Below are 27,479 nucleotides of genomic sequence, written 5' to 3' on the forward strand. Positions count from 1 at the left end.
ATCAGCTATTAAGCCTTGGAATCACTGAGGTCATCATAGCTCACTACTTTTGAGTCACGCAGAAAGTAGTTTGGGTAACCCTCCCTTATTCAGTCCTCAAAGTTAACATTACTACTCAGCCCCACAAGCGTTCAGTTAACCCTGCTGTGCTGTCACAAACTCACAAAGAGAGCACCTGGCAAGACAAAGTTCCAAACAACACAGTCCTGGAACGAGCTGGAATCCCTAGCATGTATGCACTGCTGAAACAGAGACGCCTGCGTTGGCTCGGTCATGTCGTGAGAATGGAAGATGGCCGGATCCCAAAGGATCTCCTCTATGGAGAACTCATGAAAGGAAAGCGCCCTACAGGTAGACCACAGCTGCGATACAAGGACATCTGCAAGAGGGATCTGAAGGCCTTAGGAGTGGACCTCAACAGGTGGGAAATCCTGGCCTCTGAGCGTCCCGCTTGGAGGCAGGCTGTGCAGCATGGCCTTTCCCAGTTTGAAGAGACACTTGGCCAACAGTCTGAGGCAAAGAGGCAAAGAAGGAAGGTCCATAGCCAGGGAGACAGACCAGGGACAGACTGCACTTGCTCCCAGTGTGGAAGGGATTGTCACTCCCGAATCGGCCTTTTCAGCCACACTAGACGCTGTGCCAGAACCACCATTCAAAGCGCGATACCAGAGTCTTTTGAGACTGAAGGTTGCCAACAACAAGCTGTGCTGTCAGAGGTTGGGTGCCTCTGTGATTGTGAACTGCAGCTCAGGAAAGACATGGCTGCCTTCAACAGACCCAGATGCTCTTGCTGTTCATTATCTGGACTGCGCAAGGCAGAGTTTCTGAGAAAGCTTCTTCTTCGTAATCCAGACCTCAAAGGAGTGGACCCAAAGTTACCATTAAAATTAACAAAATAAGGGCACAATCCTAACCAGGTCTACTCAGAAGTAAGTCCTATTTTGTTCAATGGGGCTTACTCTCAGGAAAGTGTGGTTAGGATTGCAACCTTAACCTCACTAGGAGTTGTTTCCTGTATCCCCCATGTCACATCTGGTTGGGCCCTGAGGAACTGATCTAAGCACATTTGTTCCCATGGCCACATCTGCTGTTTTACACATCTGTGAAATCTCACTCAGTCAGTTGGCACAACTCTGGAGGCTCATGAAAGCACTGCTGGGTCACAGTACCTGGCTGGACTGGGCTCTACATTAGTATTCACTGTTTAGCCTGAGCAGCTAAATGTGTACATTTTGTAAGGCTGATTCAACAAAAAAAAAGGGAGAGAGCTTTTTTTATTGGAAGGTCACAGAGATTAGCTCTGCACCAGACTGCTGACTCAGCGAGGAACACCTAGCTCATGGGAAAGGTATTTTTAAAAAATTTTAAACATCATAATTAATTTCCCAAAAAGATACAAAAGACCGAAAGAGCTTGCCTCATAGCATCTTTTAGACAATCTGGTGTCTCGTGGTGTAAGCTTCTGAACCTACTTAACTTCACTAAATGCAAAAAAAGAAGAAGAAAGAATTGTGATGGTGGGAAACTTTGGAGGGAGGGAGTCATTGTTGACAGTGGGGTGCTGCTGGAGTGATTTCAGAGGCTTTGCAGATCTGGTGGGGACTCAGACTCACTAACTGGAGAACTGGTACTTACAGATCTTGTTTTCCTTGAGGAGGAGCAGTGAAAAGGAGTCTATCCTATCCTTCTCAATCCCCGCCCTGCTCGTACAGCTGCACCAAAAGTGGGCATGCTATATCCAGTAGGGAAGGACAGATTGGAAGGCTTTAGAGGGGAAAGGGGTTTAAATCCCCTTACACCTCCATAAGCTTTCTGCTCTGTAATGGATCTCCTTGGACCTAAGAACATAAGAACAGCCCCACTGGATCAGGCCATAGGCCCATCTAGTCCAGCTTCCTGTATCTCACAGCGGCCCACCAAATGCCCCAGGGAGCACACCAGATAACAAGAGACCTTATCCTGGCGTCCTCCCTTACATCTGGCATTCTGACATAGCCCATTTCTAAAATGACCTGCTCCTACTGAGAAAGATAGGAGGCAGGGAGTTTGCCCATGGGGGGGGGGGGGAATAAGATCTGCCATTGCTACTGAATTTACCCCCTCCTGACGCCTCCCTGTGCAGATTCACCCCTCCCTGACCCCATTCTGCCTTCCCCCACCCCTCCTACTTCTGCCAGTGTCCAACCTGCCTCGGCAGGTCCAGTCCACTCCTCTGGTAGGCATGGGAAGGCTCTGACCTTTCCGCTAGCACTCTAGCAGCATGCTTCTTTGTGTGATGCTGGAGTGCCTTTTAGAACAGCCATAAAGAAGGATCTCACTGGCAGAAGGAAGCCCATAGGATTGGCTCTGAGTCACTCAGAGCTGTGCAGCAGCCTGACTCATTAACCTTAAGAGTTCTCAAAGAACTCCACGATTGACTCAGGCTTGTTGGTGAAAACAGCCATTCTGACTGGTCTTCTTAGAGATCCATTTGTCAGTAGGGTTGGTAACAACGATGTAAACTATTCCCGTAGACTTTTGGGGTGGGGGGATATGATATATAATTAACAGCCCAATCTTACTGTCTCCCATTGCAGTGACACCAAACTGCATTTCGGGGGGGGGGAGGAGGCTTCAGTGGGAAGGGGGGGTTTAAATCCCCTTACCCCTGCATAAACATCCCAATCCTCAGTGGGTCTCCTCTGAAGTGCACCAGCAAGTTTGTCAGCGCCAAAGACAGAAACAGGAGGGGAGGCTGCAGCTGGAGGGGATAAGATCTGGCGTGGGCCATCCACGATGGATCCTTCCCCCTACGACCTCGTCACCACCTTTACGCTCCCTGCCTGGTTTCTCCCCTTCCCTGCCTTGTTCCACCCTCCTGCCAACCCTCTGTCGTCTTACCTGCTCCAGCAAGTGGGGACATTGCAATGGCAGGGGCGAGAAGCTGCAGGCCGTCCCACCAGCGCTTCCAGCAGCATGCTCACTCATGTACTGTCAGAGCATCTTTTGTGACAGGCACTGATTGCTGTAAAGCTGTTGTAGGAGCCTCACCACTGCTGGTAGGTGACAGGAAGATTGCACCCCAGGAAACAACTAAGAGCCCAATCCTGGGCTCAGTGCCATGGCTTCGCGCCGCCGTGCACTGTCGCAAATGTGCCGTGCTTGCATGTTTGCGAGCCTCACCACCGGGCTACCACCCGTGCTAGCCCAGCACCAGCCAGTGCTGGGCTAGTGCCAGGGTAGTGCAGGCTGGGTGCCCAGCCTCCACGGCTTGGTGGTCTCATGGACCGCCGAGCCGCGGCACGGAGAGGGGGACAGGGAGGAGGCGTTCCAGGGAGGGGGGAGGCCAGTGCAGGGTGGAGAGAGGGCGGCAGGAGGCGTAATGGGGGCAGGGAGGGGGCAGGCGGGAGGCATACCGGGGGGAGGGAGGGAGGTGGGTCCGTGGAGCTCCACTGCACCGGATCCAAGGCATTCATGCAGGGCTCATCACCCTACACGAACAAAAGTGAGTAGCCCCACTGTGGGGCTGCTTACCTTATCCGGGAGAAGGGGATGAAAGTTCCCTTCTCCCAAGGTGCCACCCGCGGTAACTCAGGGCACACAGGATCCAGCGTCAGCTGTTCTCGGTGCCACTGAGGCTGGGCGTCCCTGGCAGATCAGGATTGGGCTGCCCACTGTCACCAGTGCTGAGCAAGCTTTTGAGTTATCCAACATTCTCCTTCAGGCTGGCTGTTAAGGGTTTTTTGTTTTTGTTTTTGGGGGGGGGGGGAGGTGAGATTTGGATATGATGTTGAAGCCCCAAAATCTGCACCTGATTAGCTTAAGCTGAAGTGAAGGAGGTGTCATGCAGATAATTACATTAGATTCTGCTAGGTACAAAAGAAATTTCGGTTGCTGGAACAAAGAACAATAATGGTGGTTCCTCCATTTGTGTGTGTGTGTGTGTGTGTGTGTGTGTGTGTGTGTGTGTGTGTGTGTGTGTGTGTGTTTTAATATCAAATCCAGCTGTTACTTGGACTGGCAGCATTAAAGATGGAAAAATGGAATCAATTTATGTCCTACTAAAGCTGTAATTTTATAAATTTAGAAAGAAATATATACTTGTGTAATATCTTTTTTTTCTTAAACCATAAAATGAAGGCTCACTGCAAGTTCAGATTCTGACATGTTATTTTCTCACAACGAATCCTATTTCTGGCTAAAGCTGCCAAGAAGCCACTTCCTCTATTGATCCCCGTATCTCTGAGCATTCCCTGAAGGTAAAGCAACAGTACCCCAAATATCAACTCATGATAATGTAGCCAAGCAATAAGTAATTACATGCTTATGTTTCTAATAACGGACCCAGAATCTCATTAAAATTCTTCATTTTCTCTGTTTTATTTTCCTCCTAATTTTGGGATGAAGCTGCCTTAATAGTTGTCATAGGAATTGCATAGACTCTGCAGCCTGAAATGGTAACTGCAAGAACTAGCATTTATTTACTTATTTTTTACAGTATTTCTATACTGCCTTTTTCATAGACTTTCTCACTGGACTCTCTCATTGGACTCTTGCACCCTCCAAGCCCTCGCAAGCAGTCCAGTTCTAACCTTTCAGACCAGTTCTCAAGATGTTTAGCAGCAACAAAATCAATAATAAAAACAAATTAGGGTCACAGATCCAAAAAAAAGCGGGCTGCAGACCTATACCTGTTGTCAGTTGCTTGCACACAGCTATATATAGATAAAGAAAGAAGTAATAATTTTAAAACTCTATTTGTTACATTTGTTACATATTCCCCAGCCCTCATAATGTATTTTAAGGACATAAAAATGATACTTCCAGTTTTCAGCCGTAAACCAAAACAGAAGTGACACAGGCGGACGTGTGCAGCTTCTGCGGGCTTTAGGAAGCCCTTTGGAGGGGACTGGGGGGTTCAGGTTGAGCCAGATCCATGGATGGAAAGCTAATGGATAAGTTCCTGTATAAAGAAGTAGTGACACACGGACTGGTGAAATTCTCCAGCATTTTAGGGATCATGTGCTTTTGATCTAATCTAGTCTGTTTCCCTACCCCCAAATTTTAGTGTAATAAAAGAATTGCCTTCTAGGTTTATACAGATTAACAAAATATTGCTTCGTTTTGAGGTTGAGCAAGCATTTTTGTGACATTATGCACAATTACACTAAATCATTAAGAGCGCTATCCTAACATGGGGTTAGATCGGCCCAAGTCCTCTGGGAGGGTTGCAAATGTGCCATAAAGCACGTTTGCGCCTCCGTGGGAGGAAGCCAGGCCAGCGCTCTGAGAAGCGCCGGCCTGCGGAGGCCGATGGAGGCCCCTGCGCCGGCTTTCTCCCTGCTCCTTCGTTGACTCGGATGAGCTGACGCAAGGGTGACAGGTAGGCGTGGGGGAGGCGGGGAGGGGGAGGAAGGCAGGCATTCCTGGGCCGGGGGAGGGAGGGCAGTGGGTGGCCCCAGGGGCGGGCACGCAGGGAGCCGGAGGTGGGGCTGGGATCCAACAGTTATGCTGGATCCCAACCCTCGTCCCCAGGGAGAACTGAGTGACTTCAAGCTGCTCCGCTCTCCTCGGGCTTGTGCCATCTCAGGAGGTGGCGCAAATCCAAGGAGACCCATTAGGGCCAGCAGCCCTTACCAGGAGGTAAGGAGAAATGTTTCCCCTTGCCTCTGGCTAAGCCGCTGCTGGCCACAATCCTGCGCTGGATACAGCGTAAACCTCCTAGTTTGCCTGTTCCGGCGCAAGTTTGGATTGCGCCCTAAATCATGCACAGTTGCATTAAACTCTGATTTTTTTCCACACAAAGAAAGAGAATTCCAAGATTGGCCACTGATGATGCAACAGAAGACCTTGCCATGGGTGTGCAACCCACTTGATGGTTCTGTTGCAATTTCAAGGTACCTCTTAAGGTGCGACTAAAATGACTTTCAGATGATGCCTATGGTGAGATATGTAATACTTTTTTTGAGCCTTGGGATAGCTCTTTCAATTTGATGATCATAAAAAAAGGAAGAATGAAGCTTGAAATCCAGCTTATTTTGTAAGACAAGAAGCCATTTCCGTTCCCCACTGAACTTTAATGTTCCTTGCTTGTGTTTAAGGCCTGCAGTCCTGTGTGTATTTGAGTCAAAGCATCTGAATTTCCACTCCTGCCTTTGCATCCTCAGGGGGCCATTTAATGAGGGTTGGAGGTTTCATCATGCAAAACAGTGGCTGACTGGCAAACCCATCAGATCAGCTGGAGGACGTCACCTGGAAGAGTGTTTCCGACATGAGTGCTCGAAGGCGTTCCCAAAAAAAAGGCCAATCCATTTGTCTCCCTTTGGGGGAAAGGAGGAAAAAAAGATGCCTCACATTTCAATCAAGAGGTGGAGTGGGATGTGTGTGGAAGACTTTTTCTCAGCGCCTGGAGTGCTCTTGCTTCCATAGCCTTGACGCAGAGATGCAAGCAAGCAGTGCTTGATAAGAGCGCAGTGAAATGGAGGGGTCTACTTGAACAGATGGATCACAGCGTAGGCAGGGCTGTTCTGGAAACAGAAGCAGATTAACGCCACAAGGGGAGACCAAAGCAATGGCAGAGAGAAACGGGGACATTTGAACTCATTCATGAATCGTTGCCAACTGGTAGTGTTGCCTCTGGGCACAATACATAATACCAAAGCGGAATAGTTTACGAAATGCATGTTTAATAGAGAATTAGAATTTGCAGGCAAGAAACTCCTCACCCATCCCAACAAAATCCAGCTTTGTTTTCTCAAGACCTCCTGTTTTCACTCCTGTGTTCTTTTCGGCATTTAGCGTTAAAGCACTGGAACGCCAAATTTCCCTCCCAAAGGTCCCTATTCCCAGGGTATGCCTTGCACAAATTGGAGATTAATCTATGACTGTGTTTACTGAACATGTTTTAGCCTCAATTGTTTTAATGGTTGCTTTGTTTGCTACCTGAGGCTTCTTTCAACCAAGAAAGGCAGAAGATGCCCATGTCTTAAAATCAATGCTTAAATGGAGCCCCACTCTACCCAGAACAGGGTGGGAGGGTAGGGAAAAGGTACACAGCACCTACACTGATGTTGTGAGGCACACATTCAAATCCCAGGTTAGCACTAATGATTGGCAGTACCGGACATTTATGGTCTTTGAAGAAGGGACACTCTGGTTCACAGTTCAGTTTCTGACCCACGATCAGCAGCTGCCATGCACTCGTTAGAGGCAAACCTGAAGTCATCATTCCTTTACAAACAAAGTATTAGAAGGCACTGCAACTTGGTGGCCTTTTAACCAATATACAATTTCAGTGCAGTCGTGAAATAATATTAATAAAATATCTCTACAAGAAGACATTTTGAAACACATTTGCAAGCACTCTGTTCAATAACATTTTCACACATTTGGTTTTGCCTCTTGCATTTTTCTGTGGTGTTAAGCCATTTCTGCCCAACGTTGCATTTACGCGACAGGGACCAAATGTGCGCACCTGTGGGCTGGGCAGAAATGGGTTTTAATATGGGACATTTGCAGTAGCCCAGACCTGGCTGTGCTGATAGTGCTGCCATCTCTGTGGGATAGATCAGCTCTGGGATATGCACCGGCATCACATCTAGTGCAACTAATGTGCATCGCTCCTGAGCTGCTAAACATTGCCCCAAACAAGAACACACCTTAGAGGTTACTGAAAGGCTTTCCGGTTGCATAACCAGACCCATTCCCATCCAGACATTCCCTTTTTCAGACATTCTTTACCCAGGCCAAGTAAAGAATGTGCAGCATCGCTGGTGCAGTTGGAGAAAGGTTACAGCAGGAGTGCCAAACCCATTTCATACAGCGGGCCAAATATAATTCATGGTGCCTGCTGGGGGCCGGAAGTGATGATGTCATTTGGCAGGAAGTGATGTCATTGAACAGGTCAAAAGCGGAAATCAGCACTCTGTTTTCTTGTGTAGGAACTCATTAACTGCAAATGACAGAAGAGAAGATGCACAGATCTTGATCATATTTCAAGATATGGATGAGCCCAATTATCACGCAGGCCACCCTTTCAGCAGTGAGACCTCAGCATTGCTCAGCAGCTGAGAGCCTGAGGGTCAGATAAAAAGCTTCTCCAGGCCGCCTCCAGCCCCCGGGCCTTATTTTTGACACCCCTGGGTTATAGCATGTCAGCAGCAGACTCTCTCCCTGCTTGCATTCTTCTTAAAGTCAGAAAGAGCTGTCTCTGGATAGTTGTATGCACAGAGTCCTTCTTGGGCCTTCTAATAAATGCACCAGGGTTGGGAGCAGAGCCTGCCAGTGCAATGCTATAACCCCCAATGTACATTCACTGAGCATGTGAAGACTATTTGAAAAAGGGCTAATGCCCCCCCATGCTTGTCAAATTGGCTGTTAGAGTAGGCTTCAGCAATGAAAGTGTCCAGCATCGTTCTCCCAAATACTTTAACTAGGATACATAAGAACATGAAAAGAGTCTTGCTAAATTAGACCAAGGAAGTCATTCAGTGCGGTGGCTTAACTAATACCTTCAATAAAGCCACAAGCAGGAGATGAAGTCCCCTCCGCTGCCACAGCACCTTTTCTTCTGATGCATATAATAATAATAATAAGAAGAAGAAGAAGAAGAAGAAGAAGAAGAAGAAGAAGTAACTTTATTTATATCCTGCCCTTCTCCCCAAAGGGACCCAGGGCGGCTCACAACATATTAAAAACAGATTAAAAAACATAATTTAACCACAAATAAAAACATATTAAAAACACATTAACGTATACCCATAAAAACCGTAGTCAGTTAAAAAGTCAGATAAAAAGAGCAAAACGCAGCAAATCAGAGGAATCAGGCCTGTAAAAATACTAAAAGATACAGAAAAGATGTTTTAAAAGGCCATGAACTCAGAAGGCTTCTTTAAACAAAAAGGTCTTCAGGCCTTGCCAAAAAGTCTCAAGAGAGGGAGCCATTCTCAAGTCAAAGGGAAGGGAGTTCCACAACGTTGGTGCCACTACTGAGAAGGCCCTATTTCTTGCCGCCGCCCCACGTACCTCCTTAGGCAGCGGCACTTGTAAAAAGGCCTTCTCTGATGACCTAAGAGGACGAGCCGGATTGTACAGAAGGAGGCGATCTAAACCTAAATACAGCTTCTAAACCTGCAAGTATTGTATAGCTGTAATAAACTTATCTATGAGTAAGGTGTGGTTTTTCAGTGATAATTAAATTAAAACACATTACACTGCTTTCTGCACATTGCATTTTTTGTAAACAAACAAACCCTGAAATCTGTGGAAAAAAATAAACTGGGAAAACTGCAAAAAGAAATAAATGAATAATGGGCTGGATGGGGGGGTAGTTGGGTAAAGACTGTGGTTGCACCTGCTGACACTATACTACCTATATCACCCACCTAGTACATTTTAAAAACGATTATAATTTATAATCATAATTTATAAAAAATGTGCACTTGAAATAAAAATATGTAACACCACTTTCTGCACTTTTTCCTTGGGGGTAAAAATGAAATCTGTAAAAAAAAATACAAAGATTTAGCAATAAGGTAGCACAAAGAGTCAAAGTTGTAGCACAAGCTTGCACCAGGAAGCTGGGCTTCCGGAATTCCCCAATGAAGTCTGTATTGGGGGAGTTTCTTTCCTGAATCTCCTTCCTCAGAAACATATTCCTGGGTGCATTCCTTAGGATTCCATTCCTAAGGCCACACACACACACACACACAAGGGAATCCATGTTGCCTGCTAACCTAATTCTTGTTCCGCTGTTTTTAATTGCAGGTTGCCAATTTGGCCTGTTCAATTTCCAATAACGAAGAAGGTGTGAAATTAGTCCGAATGGCTGCAACACAGATTGATAGTCTGTGCCCGCAGGTAAGCCACGTTTGCACAGGAGAAAAATACTTGCCGGCTTTTGCAGTATTAAAGAGCATATGTTGTTTGACACAGAAAAAAACAACACCCAGTTATGAGGATTAGAGTCTTGTGCTTTCCATTATATTGTTGATTGCCTTGCCCAAACAGCGAAAAATGCATTTGTATACTGAGCCTAGCTTAATGAACAGAACGATCAAAGCACACAGCTGTGCTTTTAGCGTAGTCTTTAATCAATTTGTTCTTTTCCCTTGAGAATAAAAGGGTCTCTTTTTTTGTCATTGCTCATAAGAACTGATTCTGACTCATAGGTGATAAATGCAGCACTCACGTTGGCTGCCAGGCCCCAGAGCAAGGTGGCCCAAGACAACATGGACGTCTTCAAAGACCAGTGGGAGAAGCAGGTGCGAGTGCTCACCGAGGCCGTGGATGACATCACTTCTGTGGACGACTTCCTCTCTGTCTCAGGTACCTCTGTTGTAACAGCTGTGATAATAAATAACAGGGTGGACGAGGCTTTGTGGGAAAGAAGAATTTTGCTGTTTAATTTAAAAGGCTGACATCCCGCCTTTCCACTCTAAAAGAGGCATTGAAAGCAGCTAACAATTTTTAAAACAGTACAAAAGCAGAATAAATATCACATTGTAAACAAAACAACAACAGCAAAACAGCATCAACCCATATTTATCAAAGAAGAAGAACTCCAGGAAAGTCAGAGGAAGTAGAGGGCAATAAGAGATTCTTAAGGCATCACCAGAACATCGGCAACTAAGGGTGCAATCCTAACTGACTTTCCAGCACTGACCTAGCTGCAGTGCAGCCCCAAGGTAAGGCAACAAATATGCCCTTACCTTGAGGAGGCCCCCTTGACTCCCTCCCCACTGCAAGATGCAGTGCCTGCCACATTGGCACAGCTATGTCAGTGCTGGAATGTTGGTTAGGATTGCGCTCTAAGAGTCCAACAGAAAGTTCAAGCGAACAGTTCTACCTTTGCGGTGCCATCCCAGAAAAGGCCCTCCCCAGCAAACCTCAAATAATGGTTGTACCCGCAGCAGTGCTCCTTCAGGTGACCTTAAAGGATAGACCACCTCACATGGAGGAGGCAGTCCTTCAGATACCCTGGTCTTAAGCCAATGGTTGGCAACCTTCAGTCTCAAAAGACTATGGTATAAGCCCACAGCACCCGGTATTCCCAGGCGGTCTCCCATCCAAGTACTAACCAGGCCTGACCCTGCTTAGCTTCCGAGATCATGATATAAGCCTACAGCACCCGGTATTCCCAGGCGGTCTCCCATCCAAGTACTAACCAGGCCGGACCCTGCTTAGCTTCCGAGATCATGGTATAAGCCTACAGCACCCGGTATTCCCAGGTGGTCTCCCATCCAAGTACTAACCAGGCCTGACCCTGCTTAGCTTCCGAGATCATGATATAAGCCTACAGCACCCGGTATTCCCAGGCAGTCTCCCATCCAAGTACTAACCAGGCCTGACCCTGCTTAGCTTCCGAGATCAGACGAGATTGCACATGTGCAGGGTAACAGTAGGGTATATGATATTGACTTTATCAGATGTATGAAATGGGCAGCTGTGTTAGGTATACCTCATGCACTTGTTACCCTGCACATGCCCGATCTCGTCTGATCTCGGAAGCTAAGCAGGGTCAGGCCTGGTTAGTACTTGGATGGGAGACTGCCTGGGAATACCGGGTGCTGTAGGCTTATACCATAGTCTTTCGAGACTGAAGGTTTCCGACCATTTGTACATATATGGGTTTGGTGGGGGAAAGCAACATATAAAATGACAGCCTAGATGTATATATAAGTGCACTGTGATGTAAGAAATGATCCTTTCATGTGGGAGGCCAGTTTATGCAGTGTCACGATGTCTAAGGCAAAGGGGGACATGTACCCAACTCCTCCTTTACAGAAGGTTGGTCCAGGTAATTATGTGACGATGGTATAAAACCTACCCAGTTAAACATATGGATCAGCCCTTGAGAACAAGGGGTTAAGGGTATCAAGGAGACCTTCTGATAAGAGATACAATTTATGATCTGATCAGCTAAAATCAGCTCTCACATCTATGAATCCCTTGATCTGAGTGAAACAGAATGTGTATTTTTTTGTGTGTGAGATAAAAATATCTAATCTTTGTTCTCGAGAGAGACTGTCAAACTTTAATGAACTCTTATTTTGGCAGCCTCTGTCCTCCCCCGGAACATTGTTTAACTGTGGTGTCCCAGGTGAATTTCTATGGAAAGCAAGAGCAGCTTAAAAACTGGCACTGAGATTTCCAAATGGCAGAGTTTGGTTGCCATCATTCGAAGACAAATGGTCAATGGTGTGCAGAAAAGACAACTCTGAGCCAAAGCTGAGATGAAAATACAAATTGAGGAGTAGCTTTGGTTCTTGGCAGATCTCTACCAAAAGCAAAGAGGTCAGGGACGGAGGCCCACCTTCTCGGGGACCATCTGTTCACCTTGAACTTTGTGTTTTGCTCCAATGCTTCCAGTCGGATAGATGCCATTTGGCAGTCTCAAGCAGGACATCCTTTGCTAGTACAAACTGAAGAGAAGCATCCTCTGTGCCGACTACTCTAGCTACTCTGGTCCTAATTACTCCGGCCAGCTCATCACCAGTGAAATAGTTAATGGAGTTATTTAAGACGAATTTAGACAAATAGGAGGCTTCTAGCGCTTACAGTTGGGAAGATGTGGTTGCAAATGTGTGAGCATAATCTGCAAACCCTTTCAGTCATCGGCTGTTTGGTCTTCTGTACCCTATGTGGTGCCTTGTCTCTCTTTTTCCTTGCCTCCAATGATGTTTCCCTAGCTAATCAGTCTGTGCCATTGGTTTGAATGCTTAGTCCAAATCCGCAGTCAATATTAGACCCTGGTAGATGTATTAAGGCAAACATATGTGTGAGGGGGATGAGAAAACAATAAATTGCCACATCCTGTGTAGATACACTAACTGGTTATGCTCCAGGCTCCATCTCAGGTCAGCGTGGAGGAATGGTTAGTTAGCCATTGCTTCCTTCCCCGCCCCCCCCAACATTCAGTGAATGTGACAGTAGATAAGAGGGTTAAAATTTGCGCAGGGCTTATGTATAAGTGTGTTGGCTCACTTTCATCAGGTCAGCCACATATTATGTATCTGCCCCTTTTGACATTTGAAGTATTGCTTGATAGCATTTGCGTGCCACAGTTTACAATTTTAAAATGCAAAACAGAAGTTGTTATACAAAAAAAAAAAAGAAGCCAAGTTGCCTCGTTCTGTTGGTAATATTTTCAGGAACTGGTAACATGAGCTTCCAGTGTTGGGTATCACTTCGTTTCCCTTACTCAGGACAGCCCCTTGCTAACTGAGAAGTGCCTTCTCAAAGCCCAATCCTAAGCAATTTTCCAGTGCTGGTGCAACTGTGCCCATGGGACGTGTGCTACATCCTGTGGTGGGGAGGCGGTCACAGAGGCCTCCTCAAGGTATGGGAACATTTGTCCCCTTATCTCGGGGCTGCATTGTGGCTGCACCAGTGCTGGAAAGTTGGATAGGATTGGACCCTCAAAAGGCACAGGAAGGAGTGGATTTTTGCTCCAATGCTCCATTTTGTATGAACCCTGTATGTTTTCTGCATGCTGTACGTTTGGTGAGCAGGCTGGACACATGCACCACTTCCACCCCATTCGGTCCCAACGTTCTTCCCTTCTCTTTGTGGTTTGTTACACTCCTTTTCCTCCATTGTCTCCCTCACTGTGGCCGCTTAAACTGTAAGCACTTTGACTGGCCTCCTCCCACCCTCTCTCCACCCTTCGTTCCTCAACCCCAACCTCAATGCTTTGTGAAAACTCAGATATCAAGTTGAGTATGCAGATTGTGCCAGCTTCTGCAATATAAGTAAATTGAAATGCATAATTTCTCCTGAGTACAGGATTAGCTTTCCTTTAAGGAGGATTTGCAGGGTTTTAAAAAAAAAATTTCTAGTATGAACAGTGCTGATTATAATAACAACAGCTAGACTGGAGTCATAGTAACTATAATTCCCAGTGCTATTTGTAGCAGAGTTCCTTAACACTTGATGGAAGCCTGTGGTATGCATCTGTCTTGCAGAGGGATCAAGCACTTATTTCCATCATATGAAGAGTGTGTGGACGGAAAAGCAGTCCTAAGTCCTGGAGTGTGGGCGCCCACCCCGTATCTGTAAATTAGGAATTGTGATCCACCTTCCAAAATTGTTCCAAAAACACATCAGAGAGGGGAAAAAGACTGTATAATCAATTCTTTGCTGCTCTGTTAAAGCATGAGTTGGCATCCTTCAGTCTCGGAAGACTATGGTGTCACGCTCTGAATGGTGGTTCTGGAACAGAGTGTCCTCTCCAGTGCGCGAAGCCTGGGTAAAGTAGGTATGGAGGATAGGCTGTTACCCATGCAGCAAATCCCCCCTCTCCACGTCGCTGAAATGGTCCAATGGAAAGGCAGAGGCCAATACGGTTGGTTCCAGCGGCGTCGCAGGAGTTGCCAGAATGTGACTGTGTTCAGCCATGAACTGCCTCAGGGACTCTGGCTCCGGATTTTGCCTCGAGGTTGACTCCTGAAGCCTTTTCCATAACTGGATGTAGCCACAAGGCAGTGGAGGTTTGGGATCAGAGTTTTCCTCCTCTCAGATGAGCTGCCTTCCCAGGCTGACGAGTCCCATCTACCCGGTGGCTGTTTAGTCGCCTCTTACGACAAGTACAGCCAAACTGAGGGCCTATTCTTATCCCCAGCCCCCAGGGGAAAGCAGTTAAAGCAGTATCAGTAAATGACCATCGTTATGTTCTTTTGCGCAGAAAACCATATTCTGGAAGACGTCAACAAATGCGTAATCGCCCTGCAAGAAGGAGATGTGGACACGTTGGACCGAACAGCAGGGGCGATCCGAGGTCGTGCGGCCAGGGTCATCCATATCATTAATGCTGAGATGGAGAATTACGAAGCGGGGGTGTATACGGAGAAGGTGCTGGAAGCAACAAAGTTGCTTTCTGAAACTGGTGAGTGCAGACAACAAAAAAGGGTATACGTCATGACTTCCTGTTTTTCTGGTTAGATTGACATGCGGCAATCCCATAATGGGGTTCAGCCTGCATAGCACTGCTTCAGACATTATTGTCACTCCTGCACTCCAGGACAGCCTTGACAGGCCCAAGCTATGCGCATGCATTTGATGCCTATGGTATTTTACACATACACTCCCTGATATATGCTCCCTCCTTACCTCTTCGGGTTCCTGCTTCCTTGCTTGCTGACAGTTCTCAGGCTTAGGAGACTACTTTGTGCCCAGGTACTAAGAATCATGGGAAATGTAGTTCCTGAGACTGTCATAGCCATATTGGCAGTCAGAAGCTCTGGGAGCTACATTCTTCAGGGTTCCTGGTAGCTGTTGCAACAGCTTTCTAGTGTACAGTGCAAGCCCCACCAGCAGCCCTCCCTGGCACATGTTCAGGCTTTTATGGGGTGCAGCAAATTAGCAGCAAGAGGCAAATCAGGTGTGTCTGACACTGCTCTTGGTGACCATTTCTATGCTGTTGCATCACTGGGTCTCTGAATCATCGCTCTCCTCCCCACCACCATCTGCTTTCTCCAGCCACTCTCCTTTCTCCTTTTATCTTATTCCCCATTCATTTAAAAATAGCAACCAACAGCAATCCTTTGTTTTCTTACATGAGAGTAAGCCCAATCAACTCGGTAAGCCTTCTGGCTGAAATGCATAGGATCAGGCATAGTGCATATTGTGCAACCATAAGGAATGAATGGGAAAGGCCTGCTTATTTCAATTTTAATTTCATTGGCCTCTAACTTTCTCTGACTTTGTCATTGTCACTCATTATTCGCTGACTCTTTGGTCTCTTAAAAAGTTCCTTCCAGCCAAGCCCTGAGGTGCAACATATATATTTTTTAAAATGTTAGCATAGTGTGTAAAGGTTTCCTCAAATAAACCAAATACAAGCCTGACTGCAGTTCTTGCATAACCAGATGTGATTTTCTAGTCTCAATGTCATTGCATGCATGTAACATTTCCTAACATGCATTTGTATTTGCATATTAGCATGGACTGGCTTTATTTCTCGGTACAGATGGAATCCCTCTGGCCTTGCTGAAATCAGGCAAACTTTTAAGTATATTCTTGTTGTTGTTGTTTTTGCCCCCTGAGAATCACTCTTATATTAGAAAATGAGGCTGGGTGGCTTTTATGTATAGTGAGCTATAATCATAATGCTAACATGTTTCTCAGCATTTATTTTACTTATTTATTTACAAAGTTTATATCCCACTTTCTCTCCCTGCTGAGTGCTCAAAGCAGTTGTGCACGTGACGTGTTCGTTTGTTTTGTTTTGTTTTTAAACAGTGGTATTTAGATAGATAAATATGAATCTCTAATTGTTTATCTCCCCACCAGCCCTGTGAGGTAGGTTAGTCTGAAAGAGATAAGATTGCCTCCCAGTTGCACATGACTCTGTGGAAAATGTATGAGATTTTATAATTAGAATGGACAATCTTGAGATTGCTAGAGGAGATGATGATGATGATTTATGCAATACTTTAAAAGGGTGGGGGAAACTTACATTTAACTACAATACACAAGAGCCTCTGGAGAAGATGCTGTTCTGGAATAAAAAGAGACAGTTGCTTTCCCCCTACTAAATACAAGACAGCTGCCCCTTTTAAAGGTCCCTCTTGAACCCAGTTAGCAGGATACTGGTTACACAACTAGTATTCAAAGGTTCTACATATCCATCATCACTAAGAGTCTCTGATAGACTTTGGTATCCCATGAATTTGTCTAATCCTTTTTTAAAGCCAGCTAAGCTACATATAGAATTGACAGGTCTGTGAATATGATTTTCCTGTAATGCCTGAATAGTAATGCTGTTGGCTTTTCTTTTGATTAAGCACACAATTTCAATTCTGTGTAATTTGGGTTCCGAGGATTCCTCCTTCAACCTTATGCACACTGATTTGGGAAAGTAAGCCCTGCTGGATTCTTCTGAGAAATGCATGCTTGGAATCGGGCCAGGCTGCAAGTCTGATGCACAAGAAATGTTAGTTCTGTATTTAGCCATCAAATCAATGTGGACTTCAATCAGCTGCTCCTCCTCCAGAGATTATTAAGCAGCAGAGACAATCACACATCAGCCAGCCAGCGAGAAGGTGTTGCTGCAAGCCCCATATTCCTGAGAACAAATGCAAAGGACTGGGCTTTGCAAGAGGCTGGATGTGCCTGGTGTGAATCATTTAAAAGTATGAAATTTGCAGGTCTGCAGGTATGATGTTCTGATAGTGTCTGAATAGTTACCCTAAGTATTTTTTGTTTAAATCAAAACAAGTCCTTTCTGTGGGGAGCGTTACATCCTGAGACTAGCACTCACTATGTAAATAGTTCCAGGAGTGATCTTCACCCTATGTTTAGGTTGACATCTACGTCACCAACATATTCAGTTGCTGCAAACCGGGGGAGGTTGATATCAAAATAATTAAGAGGTGTGGTTTGCATTATTAGTAATGATATGCAAAGTAGGCTGCCTGGATTGGAGAAACTGGAATAAAGCAACCCCAACTGAGGTCAAGATAGAAGACTTGCCAAAGCCCACCATGCATTGAGCCAGTGTGGGCTTGATTGTGCTGGAGATGTTTGGGAAATGGTTTCTATGAGATGCTTCCAGGTGATCTCTAGTAACACTTTTGAATACTTATTCCCTAAAAAGGGCAGATTGGCATATTTTCAAGGCTGTAGATTCATTAACGTGCATCAATAAATAAAATAGATTTTCCATTTACAGAAAGATGTAAATTTTAACTTGGGTGTCAGTTAAAGATGTAAACTTTAACCGGGATAGTTCTGCATCCCAGTGATATAAGTTCATGTTTTAAATAATGGGGGGAGGGGAACAAACAATGTCCTGTGGGGTGAGGTAGGGGCCTGGATCCGAAGAGGAATTCATCTTGGAGTCTTGGAGGACTCTTGAGGAGGAGTCTCGGAGTCGGAAGCCTTGGGCAATGAAAATCCATTTGAACTACTCAGATCTAATGAGAAGCAAGATAACTCAGCAGTTCTGCACTTCTTGACCTCCTGTTGCTGTTGACAGAGTAGGAATGTGCAGGCACAGAGTCAACTTGTGAGACTCCCTCTTGCATATCCATGAGATTACATTGTGTTTTAGGAGCACTTGCAGTGATCACTTTTTTTTATTCCTCTTCATAACTGCCGCTGTTATATCAACATAGATTAAGCAGTCAGCCTTTAAAAAAACTGAGCCAAAAAATGTGTGCCCTTGACACGGATGCATCATGTATAGGGTCCCATAGCAGTTTTTCTCACAAGTTATTCAGTCTAGAAAAGAAGAGGATCAAATGTCTGATCCAACAGCTTGGTTCCCACAGTGACATAGGAAGCAGTGGGGGGGTCCCCGCCCCAAGTCCCAGGACAGAAGGCAATGAGCCCATGCATGCACTCTGTTGAGACTTGCTGTGCACCTGACCCTGAGTTGCTTCTCCCACACAAGAGGCCTCTGGATGGGCAACTTCATTGGTCAGTGTAGGCTGCTGTGAAGTTTGTCTTGGCCATGAGCAGCATGCAGGGGTTTGCAGCACGGTCACTCCATGAAGCCCTGTGGTGGCCTTACAACAGGACTTGCCAGTATTCAAGGCCACACAGCAAATGTGCCGCAAATCCCGCACAGAAGCTCCAAGGACATGGGGGGGAGGCCCACTGGTCTAACTGCCTCTACCATTGCTGGTGCTGGAAGCATCCGCTGCAGGGTTGAAGTTGGGAGGCCTCTGTGGCCAATATAGGCAGAAGAAGGAGTAGCACCAGCATCGCCAGGGAGGCACACTCCAGCTTGCCATTGCCAGGGAAGGCAGGGAAGATGCTGCCTGTGCTCTCTGAGCCAGATCAGGGTGGGTGGGAAGGAGGAGAAGATCAAAAAGGCACATGTGGGGAGGAGCATTTGTAGCCACAGAGCCAGAAAATGAAATTGGTAGAGATCCACCTATCTCCCACCCCGTCCCACCAACTTAGCCTGTCCCCATCCTCCTCCCACCCTCCCGCCCCTCTTCCACTGACTTACCTGTGTGTGTGTGTGCGTGTGCGTGTGCGTGTGTGTGTGTGTGTGTGTGTGTGTGTGTGTGTGTGTGTGTGTGTGTGTGTGTTTGCTAGTCCTTAGCTGGCACTAGGGGAGCAGATTGACCTCTCAACTAATTCACTGTTGTAGATGCTGCTGGAATCCACGTGTCACACCTGGAGTATTGTGTCCAGTTCTGGTCTCCACATCTCAAAAAAGACATAGTGGAAATGGAAAAGGTGCAAAAGAGAGCGCCTAAGATGATTACTGGGCTGGGGCACCTTCCTTATGAGGAAAGGCTACTGCGCTTGGGCCTCTTCAGTCTAGAAAAGAGGTGCCTGAGGGGGGACATGATTGTGACATACAAAATTATGCATGGGAAGGATAAAGTGAATAGAGAGATGCTCTTTACACTCTCACATAACACCAGAACCAGGGGACATCCACTAAAATTGAGTGTTGGGACAGTTAGGACAGACAAAAGAAAATATTTCTTTACTCAGCGTGTGGTTGGTCTGTGGAACTCCTTACCACAGGATGTGGTGACGGCATCTGGCCTGGACGCCTTTAAAAGGGGATTGGACAAGTTTCTGGAGGAAAAATCCATTACGGGTTACAAGCCATGATGTGCACGTACAACCTCCTGGTTTTAGAAATGGGCTATGTCAGAATGCCAGATGCAAGGGAGGGCACCAGGATGAGGTCTCTTGTTATCTGGTGTGCTCCCTGGGGCATTTGGTGGGCCACTGTGAGATACAGGAAGCTGGACTAGATGGGCCTATGGCCTGATCCAGTGGGGCTGTTCTTATGTTCTTAACTACAATTCCCAGGAGGCCTTGCAGGTCTCTTGTTACCTGGCGTGCTGCCTGGGGCATTTGGTGGGCCGCTGTGAGATACAGGAAGCTGGACTAGATGGGCCTATGGCCTGATCCAGTGGGGCTGTTCTTATGTCATTTATGACACTTATCACTGGCAATATTTTTCGCATCACTGATGGTCAATCACTGGTTCCTTACATCTTTCTCAATGTGTTTGGCCTTTGTTTTCTTTGGTGCAGCCCACTGAACCCTTAGTAAGGAGGCTGCTCTTGCCAGAGGAGCTTGTGTGGCATTCCCTATTAGCAACAAATGGGCAACTGTCCCTGTTAGGGCACAATCCTAACCCACTTTCCAGCACTGGCATAGCTGTGCCAGTGGGGCATGTGCTGCATCCTGCAGTTGGGGGGGGGGGGCAGTCACGGGGGCCTCCTCAAGGTATGGCAATGTTTGTTCCCTTACCCATAAGTTGCATTGCCCTTGTGTCAGTGCTGGAAAGTGTGTTAGGATTGCTCCCTTAATTATACAAAACTAAAACAAGTTATTTTGAACTTGTTACCTGATAGGGATGCTTGTAGCAGGTGCCTTTCTAGAGCAGAGGGCTGGACTAGATGACCTTCATGGTCATTTCCAACTCAAATGTTCGAAGAACACTTTAAGATTGTAAGGTTGTTCAGTGCAAGTCAGTTTTGGGGTCAGCCAAAGAGGCTTTAATGTTATTGTCATTAAATTTGTCAGTAGTATGAAGTGAACTATTTTAAAAGCTCCTTTTGCTCAGTGTTCAGTGTTGAGTAAAAAGGAAATGACTAAATGTTTGGATGCCTTTTTTTTTCTTTTTTTTTTGGGGGGGGGGCTAGCATTATGCAAAATTTTGCCCATTTGCTTTTCATACAGCTAATCTGGAAGGCTCAAAGCACAATCAGCCAAAACTGCAGCAGGCATGTTAAAAGCATTCCATGGCATTTTGAAAGTGTTGTTTCATAAAGTATGAATTATCATCAAACACTAGGAGCTCTGCGCTAAATGTGTTTGGCCGAGCCTTCCTTTTAGGGATTTTTTTTATGTGGGGGGGGGGGGTAGACCTAATTGTTGCAGTGTGCCAACAGAGAGGGTCTAATTGCACCTACCTGATTTTCATCAGCAGGCATTTTGTTTAGAGTTTTCATTTGCAAGAATATGGAAAAGAGAAGGGTGATGGCATAGCTAGAGGGGGTGCAAAGCACTAAGTACTGCAGGGAGCCACAATGCAGTGTGCAAGTGGCCCCTCCCCTTCAGAGCCATTCCAGGTAAAATGGAGGCAAATCCAGGGTGAAGTGCATGGGCAGTCAAAGTAAATATCTCCATTTTGCTCCCCTGCCCCGAATGGCTCTGAAGGGGAGGGGTCACTAGCACACTGTGGTGAGGCTCCCGCAGAACTTAGTGCTTTGCACCCCCTCTAGCTATGCCATTGGGGAAGGATAGGGGCTTTTGGCAGTAATATAGTGCAGTGGGTAAAGATTTTGCATGCTAGCACTTTCCTGTTACCAAGCCATGTACTAGAGCAGGGGTGCCCAAACCACGGCCCGGGGGCCACTTGTGGCCCTCAGGGGCTCCCAAACTGACCCTCAGAGAGCCCCCCAGTCTCCAATGAGCCTCTGGCCCTCTGGAGACTTTCTGGGGCCCATGGTGGCCCGACACAACTGCTCTCAGCATGAAGATGACTGTTCAACCTCTCACCTAAGCTGTGGGATGAGGGCTCCCTCCACTACTTGCTGTTTCACGTCTGCAATGCAGCAGTGGCAGCAAAGGAAAGGTTAGCCTTGCTTTGTGCAAGGCCTTTAATAGGCCTTGAGCTACTGCAAGACCTTCATTCAGTCATATAAGTTCAATCTATAATATATTCATTTATGTTAATTTATTCAAAATTGAAATGTAAATTAATTCATTTTCTCCCCAGCCCCCAACAGTGTGTCAGAGAGATGATGTGGCCCTCCTGCCAAAATGTTTGCACACCCCTGTACTAGAGCCTCTCCAGACTGTACCTTGTTGAGCGTGTAGCAGTAGTCTACCCTGGATATAACCAGGGCATGAGTGACTGAAGTCAGCTCTGTCATCTCCAGGTAGAGTTGGGAAAGACCCCTGCCTGAAACCTGAAGAGCTGCTGCCGGTCAGTGTAGACCAGCAGTTCCCAGCCTGGGGGTCGCAACCCTCCAGGTACCACATTTTAAAAATCCTTTCCCCTTAAGGGGGATGGCGACTGACTGAGACATGAAGACAATGGTACCCTTTACTTCCAGGTTCTTCCCGCCACCCCTGACTACAGGGAGGCATTAAAGGGGTTTTTACAGGGCTTCTTACCTCCCTGTAGCTGCTGGTGGCAGGAAGAACCCGGAAGTGATGGACACTGTTGCCTACATGTCTTGCAGAGGTTCCCAATCCGGTCTTAAAGGGGAAGGAGGTTGGGAACCACCTGTGTAGATCATACTGAGCTAGATGGACCAGGGGACTGACTCAAAAGAAATCAACTTCATGCATTCATATACAAGAGCCCATGCTAGGCCTCCCCAGATGCCTGTAGGCACTGCTGACATCATAAGCTCACACTGACACTTAGAAGGCTCTAGACAAATCTAAGGTAGTGCATAGGCATTGATGGGCCCACAGGAACCCCCGCCAATTCCAGCAATTAATTGTTCCAGTTGTTTGAAAGAAGATCCTGCTCAATTTCTTGAATTTAAGCAGCAACTCTAGTTTTCTGTAAACAAAACACACCTTGGGTCAAATCACTTCTCCCAAATTTGCGCAATGTTTATAATTAATATTCTTCTTGCTGTAAAGCTCACTTTTCAGGTTCCATAATTCAGGTCTGTGTAGAAAATAAACTGGCTATATGAGTGCACAAGCTGCTGCTAATTTATAAGGCCAGATTCTGTCCTGGGAGCTTAAGTATCTTGCAGCCCAGTCCTAAGTGGGTCTACTCAAAAGTACATTCCATTATGTTCAGTGAGGCTTGCTCCCAGGAAATATTGTTCGCAAACTTCAGTCTCGAAAGACTCTGGTATCGTGCTCTGAATGGTGGTTCTGGAACAGCGTCTACTGTGGCTGAAAAGGCCAGTTCGGGAGTGACAATCCCTTCCACACCGGGAGCAAGTGCAGTCTGTCCCTGGTCTGTCTCCCTGGCTATGGGCCTTCCTTCTTTGCCTCTTTGCCTCAGACTGTTGGCAAAGTGTCTCTTCAAACTGGGAAAGGCCATGCTGCACAGCCTGCCTCCAAGCGGGCCGCTCAGAGGCCAGGGTTTCCCACCTGTTGAGGTCCACTCCTAAGGCCTTCAGATCCCTCTTGCAGATGTCCTTGTATTGCAGCTGTGGTCTACCTGTAGGGCGCTCTCCTTGCACGAGTTCTCCATAGAGGAGATCCTTTGGAATCTGGCCATCATCCATCCATCCCAGGAAATCGCACATAGGATTGTAGCCTTATTGTGTTAGATCAGTTATTTTCAACCTTTTTCATCTGATGGCACACTGACAAGGTACTAAAATTGTCAAGGCACACCATCAGTTTTTGACAATTGACAAGGCTCACCATGCTGCTGTTTGGGGGCTCATATCCTCCAATGTCCTAATAATAAATGACCTTCCACCAGACACCCGTGGCACACCTGGGGACCATTCACAGCACACCAGTGTGCCATGGCACAGTGGTTGAAAATGACTGTGTTAGACAGACACGCCGGTGAAACCGTTTTCTCCACTTACTTTCCTCCTTTTTCTTTAATTGAACGTTTATTTATTTTTAGATGTGGAGCCTTTGGAAGATCTAGAGGGGAACTAATTTGAATAATAATAGAAAGGGGGAGGGAGTTGTAGCCCACTTCTGTGATTATTATTTACACTCTCTGAAATCTGTTCAAAGAGAGCATCTGCCCTTGAGCTGTGAAAATCCAGATGTAGTGGCAAGGACTGATGTTTTTGTTTTAACTATTTCGTAGGGGTTGGGATATATATATATATATATATATATATATATATATAGAGAGAGAGAGAGAGAGAGAGAGAGAGAGAGAGAGAGAGAGAGAGAGAGTCTATACTAAAAAATATTTAAAAAGGAGTAAAGTTAAATCCGGCTGCAGGGCAGGATAGCTTGAGTTCAAAGAAGCTAAACCTGAAAACATAAACTAAGCCTGGCTGCATTAGTACATTAACCACATCAAAAGAATCCACAGGTGAGTCAGGCTTTCGTATCATAAGAACAGGTGAACACCAGTGAAGCTGGAGCCACTGGCTACTTCTCATCAACACTCCCTGGTTCATCTTATCTCTTCCTTAGTGGCTACTTGGCCCTGCTCCTCTCTGTTCAGCCTATTGGACAGTTCTCTGCTGAAGGAGAGACAAAAGACAGGGCATTTATTTATTTCTTTTCTTCCATGGCAGCATACATGGGCATACCATGTGGATAGTTTTTCAGGTACTGACTGATCTACACCTGCTTAGCTTCAGCAGGGTGACTACTGTGTGGCCCAAGAGACAAATCACATTCATTAGACCATAAGAACATCAGGAGAGCCCTGCTGGATCAGGCCAAGGGTTCATCTAGTCCAGCTTCCTGTATCTCACAGTGGTCCACCAGATGCCCTGGAAGCGCCCAAGACAACAAGATACCCTTATCCTGTTACTGCTCCCTTGCATCAGAGCAAGAGATTCACCAATTCACACCAATTCAGAGACTGGCAATTCAGAGGTTGGCTGTCTCTAAAACCCAGATGTTGCATACCGTCATCAAGGCTTAAAACCTGTGATGGATGTTTGTTGTTTTTTTTTCCATAAATTTGTCCAATCCCCTTTTAAAGGCATCTAGGTGCCATCACCACATCCTGTGGCAAGGAGTTCCACCTATTGTTTACTCACTCAGTAATGAAATATATATATTTTTTTTCTTTTGTCTGTTCTTACTCTACCACCACTCAAACAGGTCCTTTTGGATCAGATCAGACCAAGTTCAACATTCTGCCCCTGAGAAACCCCAAGTTGAGCATGAATTCAGTCCCCGCCCCCCAGCACTGGTATTTAGAGGGATACTTCTTCTGGACAAGGAGGTTCCATATATGTATCATTACAAACAGCCATTGATACAACTCTACTCATCCTCTGTGCATTTAATTCCACCCTTTTAAGCCACCAAATCCAGTGGCTGTTGCCATATCTCACAGTAAAAGAGAGCGAGAGAGAGAGAGAGAGAGAGAGAGAAGCAGCTTTATGTTCCCTTCCAGCGATCTCTGCTGTATGTGGAGGAGATTCAGATTTCTCAAAACCAATGACTGGCTTACACGTGGGTAATTTAATGGGATAAACAGAATTTGTAGCCAGGCTCTGAACTCAGCAGACACTTGGGCATTCCCAACATATATTACTAGCCAGATAACTCTTTTACTCCAAAGAAAAATGTGAGGCATGTGCAAAATTCCTGAACACAGATGAGTTTTTTTTCATGTTGTAATCCTCCTTCAGAGGACGGTGACCCACCTCCTGCTATACATGTTTCCCTTGTTCGTGTGCCACAGCTGTTTCCGATGCTCCCTTCCAGGGTTGTTTCTCCCCTTGCAACTTCACATCTTTGGGGAAAGGGGGGCTCGAAGTGGAAATGATTATGCTACTCAACTCAGGAGTGAGTCACCTCTGTGGCACTCTACAGCCAAAGTTGGCCATCACTAAGGGAGCAAGGTTGACTCAAGGCCCAATCCTATCCCCCATGGCCACTGGCCTAATTAGCATTGTGCCAGCAGGGGCTGCTTTGTCTCATTCGCAAAATAGCCTCTGGTGCATGTTGCAGGCCTGCTAGTTGGGAGGCTGGAGTGGCCTCCTCTGTGGTGGCAGGTGGTCAAACATCTGCCGGCTCAGGTAAACCACAGCAAGGGGATGGAATAAGGCAGGGAGAGGGTTGAACAGGATGGGGGTGGGAGGAACAGGGTGGTGATGGGGCTAAGGGGAGGGCAGATCAGGCCCTGGAAGAGAGTAGGTAAGGTGGCAGTGGAACAGACCAAATCCTGACCCCCTTTCCAGGCCTTCTCCAGCTTCACAGATTAATGCGGATTTCCATCAGCAATATTACTGGCCCAGGTCTGGTTTGCTTACCCCGGTCCCCTTACCCTGAGGAGACCTCCAGCGGCCAAAATTCCCACTTGGGATACAGCAATACCAACACCAAAACCTGCGTTGCCGTGCAGGGATTTAGGCTCTCAATCTTGCACCATCTAAATTGCAATCTGCTTGCATTGGGTGCATGCAAGCCATTTGAGTAAGGGGTTTGGCTCTGTTCAAGTCTCACTCTTCGTATGTCAGTGTCATTTTACAATACATGCACTCGTGACTTTGTAAGGGTTTGCACAAATGCATCTTCCTGTGAATGCTGTATCTTCCGGTAAGTAAGAGATTGCAACTATTAGAGAGTTGCAATTCTATAAAATTACATTCTATAGAGCAGTGGTTCTCAAACTTTTAGCACCGGGACCCACTTTTTAGAATGAGAATCTGTCAAGGACCCATCAGGAGTTATGTCATGACCAGAAGTGACATCATCAAACAGGAACATTTTTGACAATCCTAGGCTGTAATCCTACCCACACTTACCTAGAAGTAAGTATCATTTACTATCATTGGTAAAAGCATATACATAGTAGCTTATTAAAAGTACAGACCTGTAACATTTCCCCAGATGCAGTCACATATGGTAGTATCAAGTCTAATATAGTCAAAATAAAATATTGAAATGAATGGGGACCCACCTAGTGGGTCCCAACCCATAGTTTGAGAAACACTGCTATAGAACATAAGAACAGCCCCACTGGATCAGGCCATGGCCCATCTAGTCCAGCTTCCTGTATCTCACAGCGGCCCACCAAATGCCCCATGGAGCACACTGGATAAAAAGAGACCTGCATCCTGGTGCCCTCCCCGGCATCTGGCATTCTGACATAGCCGATTTCTAAAATCAGGAGGTTGCGCATACACATCATGGCTTGTACCCCGTAATGGATTTTTCCTCCAGAAACTTGTCCAATCCCCTTTTAAAGGCGTCCAGGCCAGTCGAGTTGCGTTCTATAAAAATACAGTCAGGTTCTATGGCCAGGTTGATAATATTTAAAAAAAAAATGCAAGAGCGGACAAGGAGAATTGAGAAGAGGAGTTGAAGTAAAATGGACATTCCATTTTCATTTGAATGCTAAATAGAAAAAAAATGTTCATAGAAAAGGAACTACAAGGGAAGAAGGATAGAGATGAGTAACAATTTGGTCTTTTTGTATGACTGAAAATGGAAATATAGTAGGAATGTTGAATGAAAGCAGAAAATAAAGGTAAGTAGGAGCAAAAAATACATTTTCTTCTACTCTGGAAAAATTTTTTATTTCGGAGAATATTCTCCATATGCTTTTCATAGAACACTTGTGATTTCTTTTCACCAAACTGTAGCCACACCTAATCCCGTCTCTGTTCCCCAGTGTCTCTGACATCAGCACTAATGCCCACATAATTGCAGCAGATAAAACTCCCTTAAATTGCTCTTGTCTCATTTTAATTCCCATTTAGAAAGAATGCATAGCACTTGATTACTGCTTTGTGCCAACCATGAAACAGCAAAGATGAATGAACTCAAATATTTGTGCATTTCAGTGCATCCTCTTAATGAGACTGAATAAAACTCTAAGGTATTCTGACATCTCTTGACTGTTCTCCATGTAATTATAGACAATGTCAGTTTTC

At 46.0% G+C, this 27,479-nt stretch overlaps 1 protein-coding gene and 1 pseudogene across 1 annotated transcript in view; both read left to right on the plus strand.

Moving 5' to 3' along the window:
• CTNNA2 (catenin alpha 2) overlaps positions 1-27,479 on the plus strand; it is a 459,234-nt gene that overhangs the window by 382,124 nt on the left and 49,631 nt on the right. The window contains exons 9-11 of the mRNA XM_066632254.1: positions 9,745-9,837; positions 10,149-10,305; positions 14,663-14,863. Of these exons, the coding sequence (XP_066488351.1) occupies positions 9,745-9,837; positions 10,149-10,305; positions 14,663-14,863 (451 nt within the window). The remainder of the gene's footprint in view (positions 1-9,744; positions 9,838-10,148; positions 10,306-14,662; positions 14,864-27,479) is intronic.
• Positions 11,439-11,555, plus strand: LOC136656439 (5S ribosomal RNA; annotated as a pseudogene).

The sequence above is a fragment of the Tiliqua scincoides genome, chromosome 6 (genome assembly GCF_035046505.1).
Source record: "Tiliqua scincoides isolate rTilSci1 chromosome 6, rTilSci1.hap2, whole genome shotgun sequence".
NCBI lineage: Eukaryota > Metazoa > Chordata > Lepidosauria > Squamata > Scincidae > Tiliqua > Tiliqua scincoides.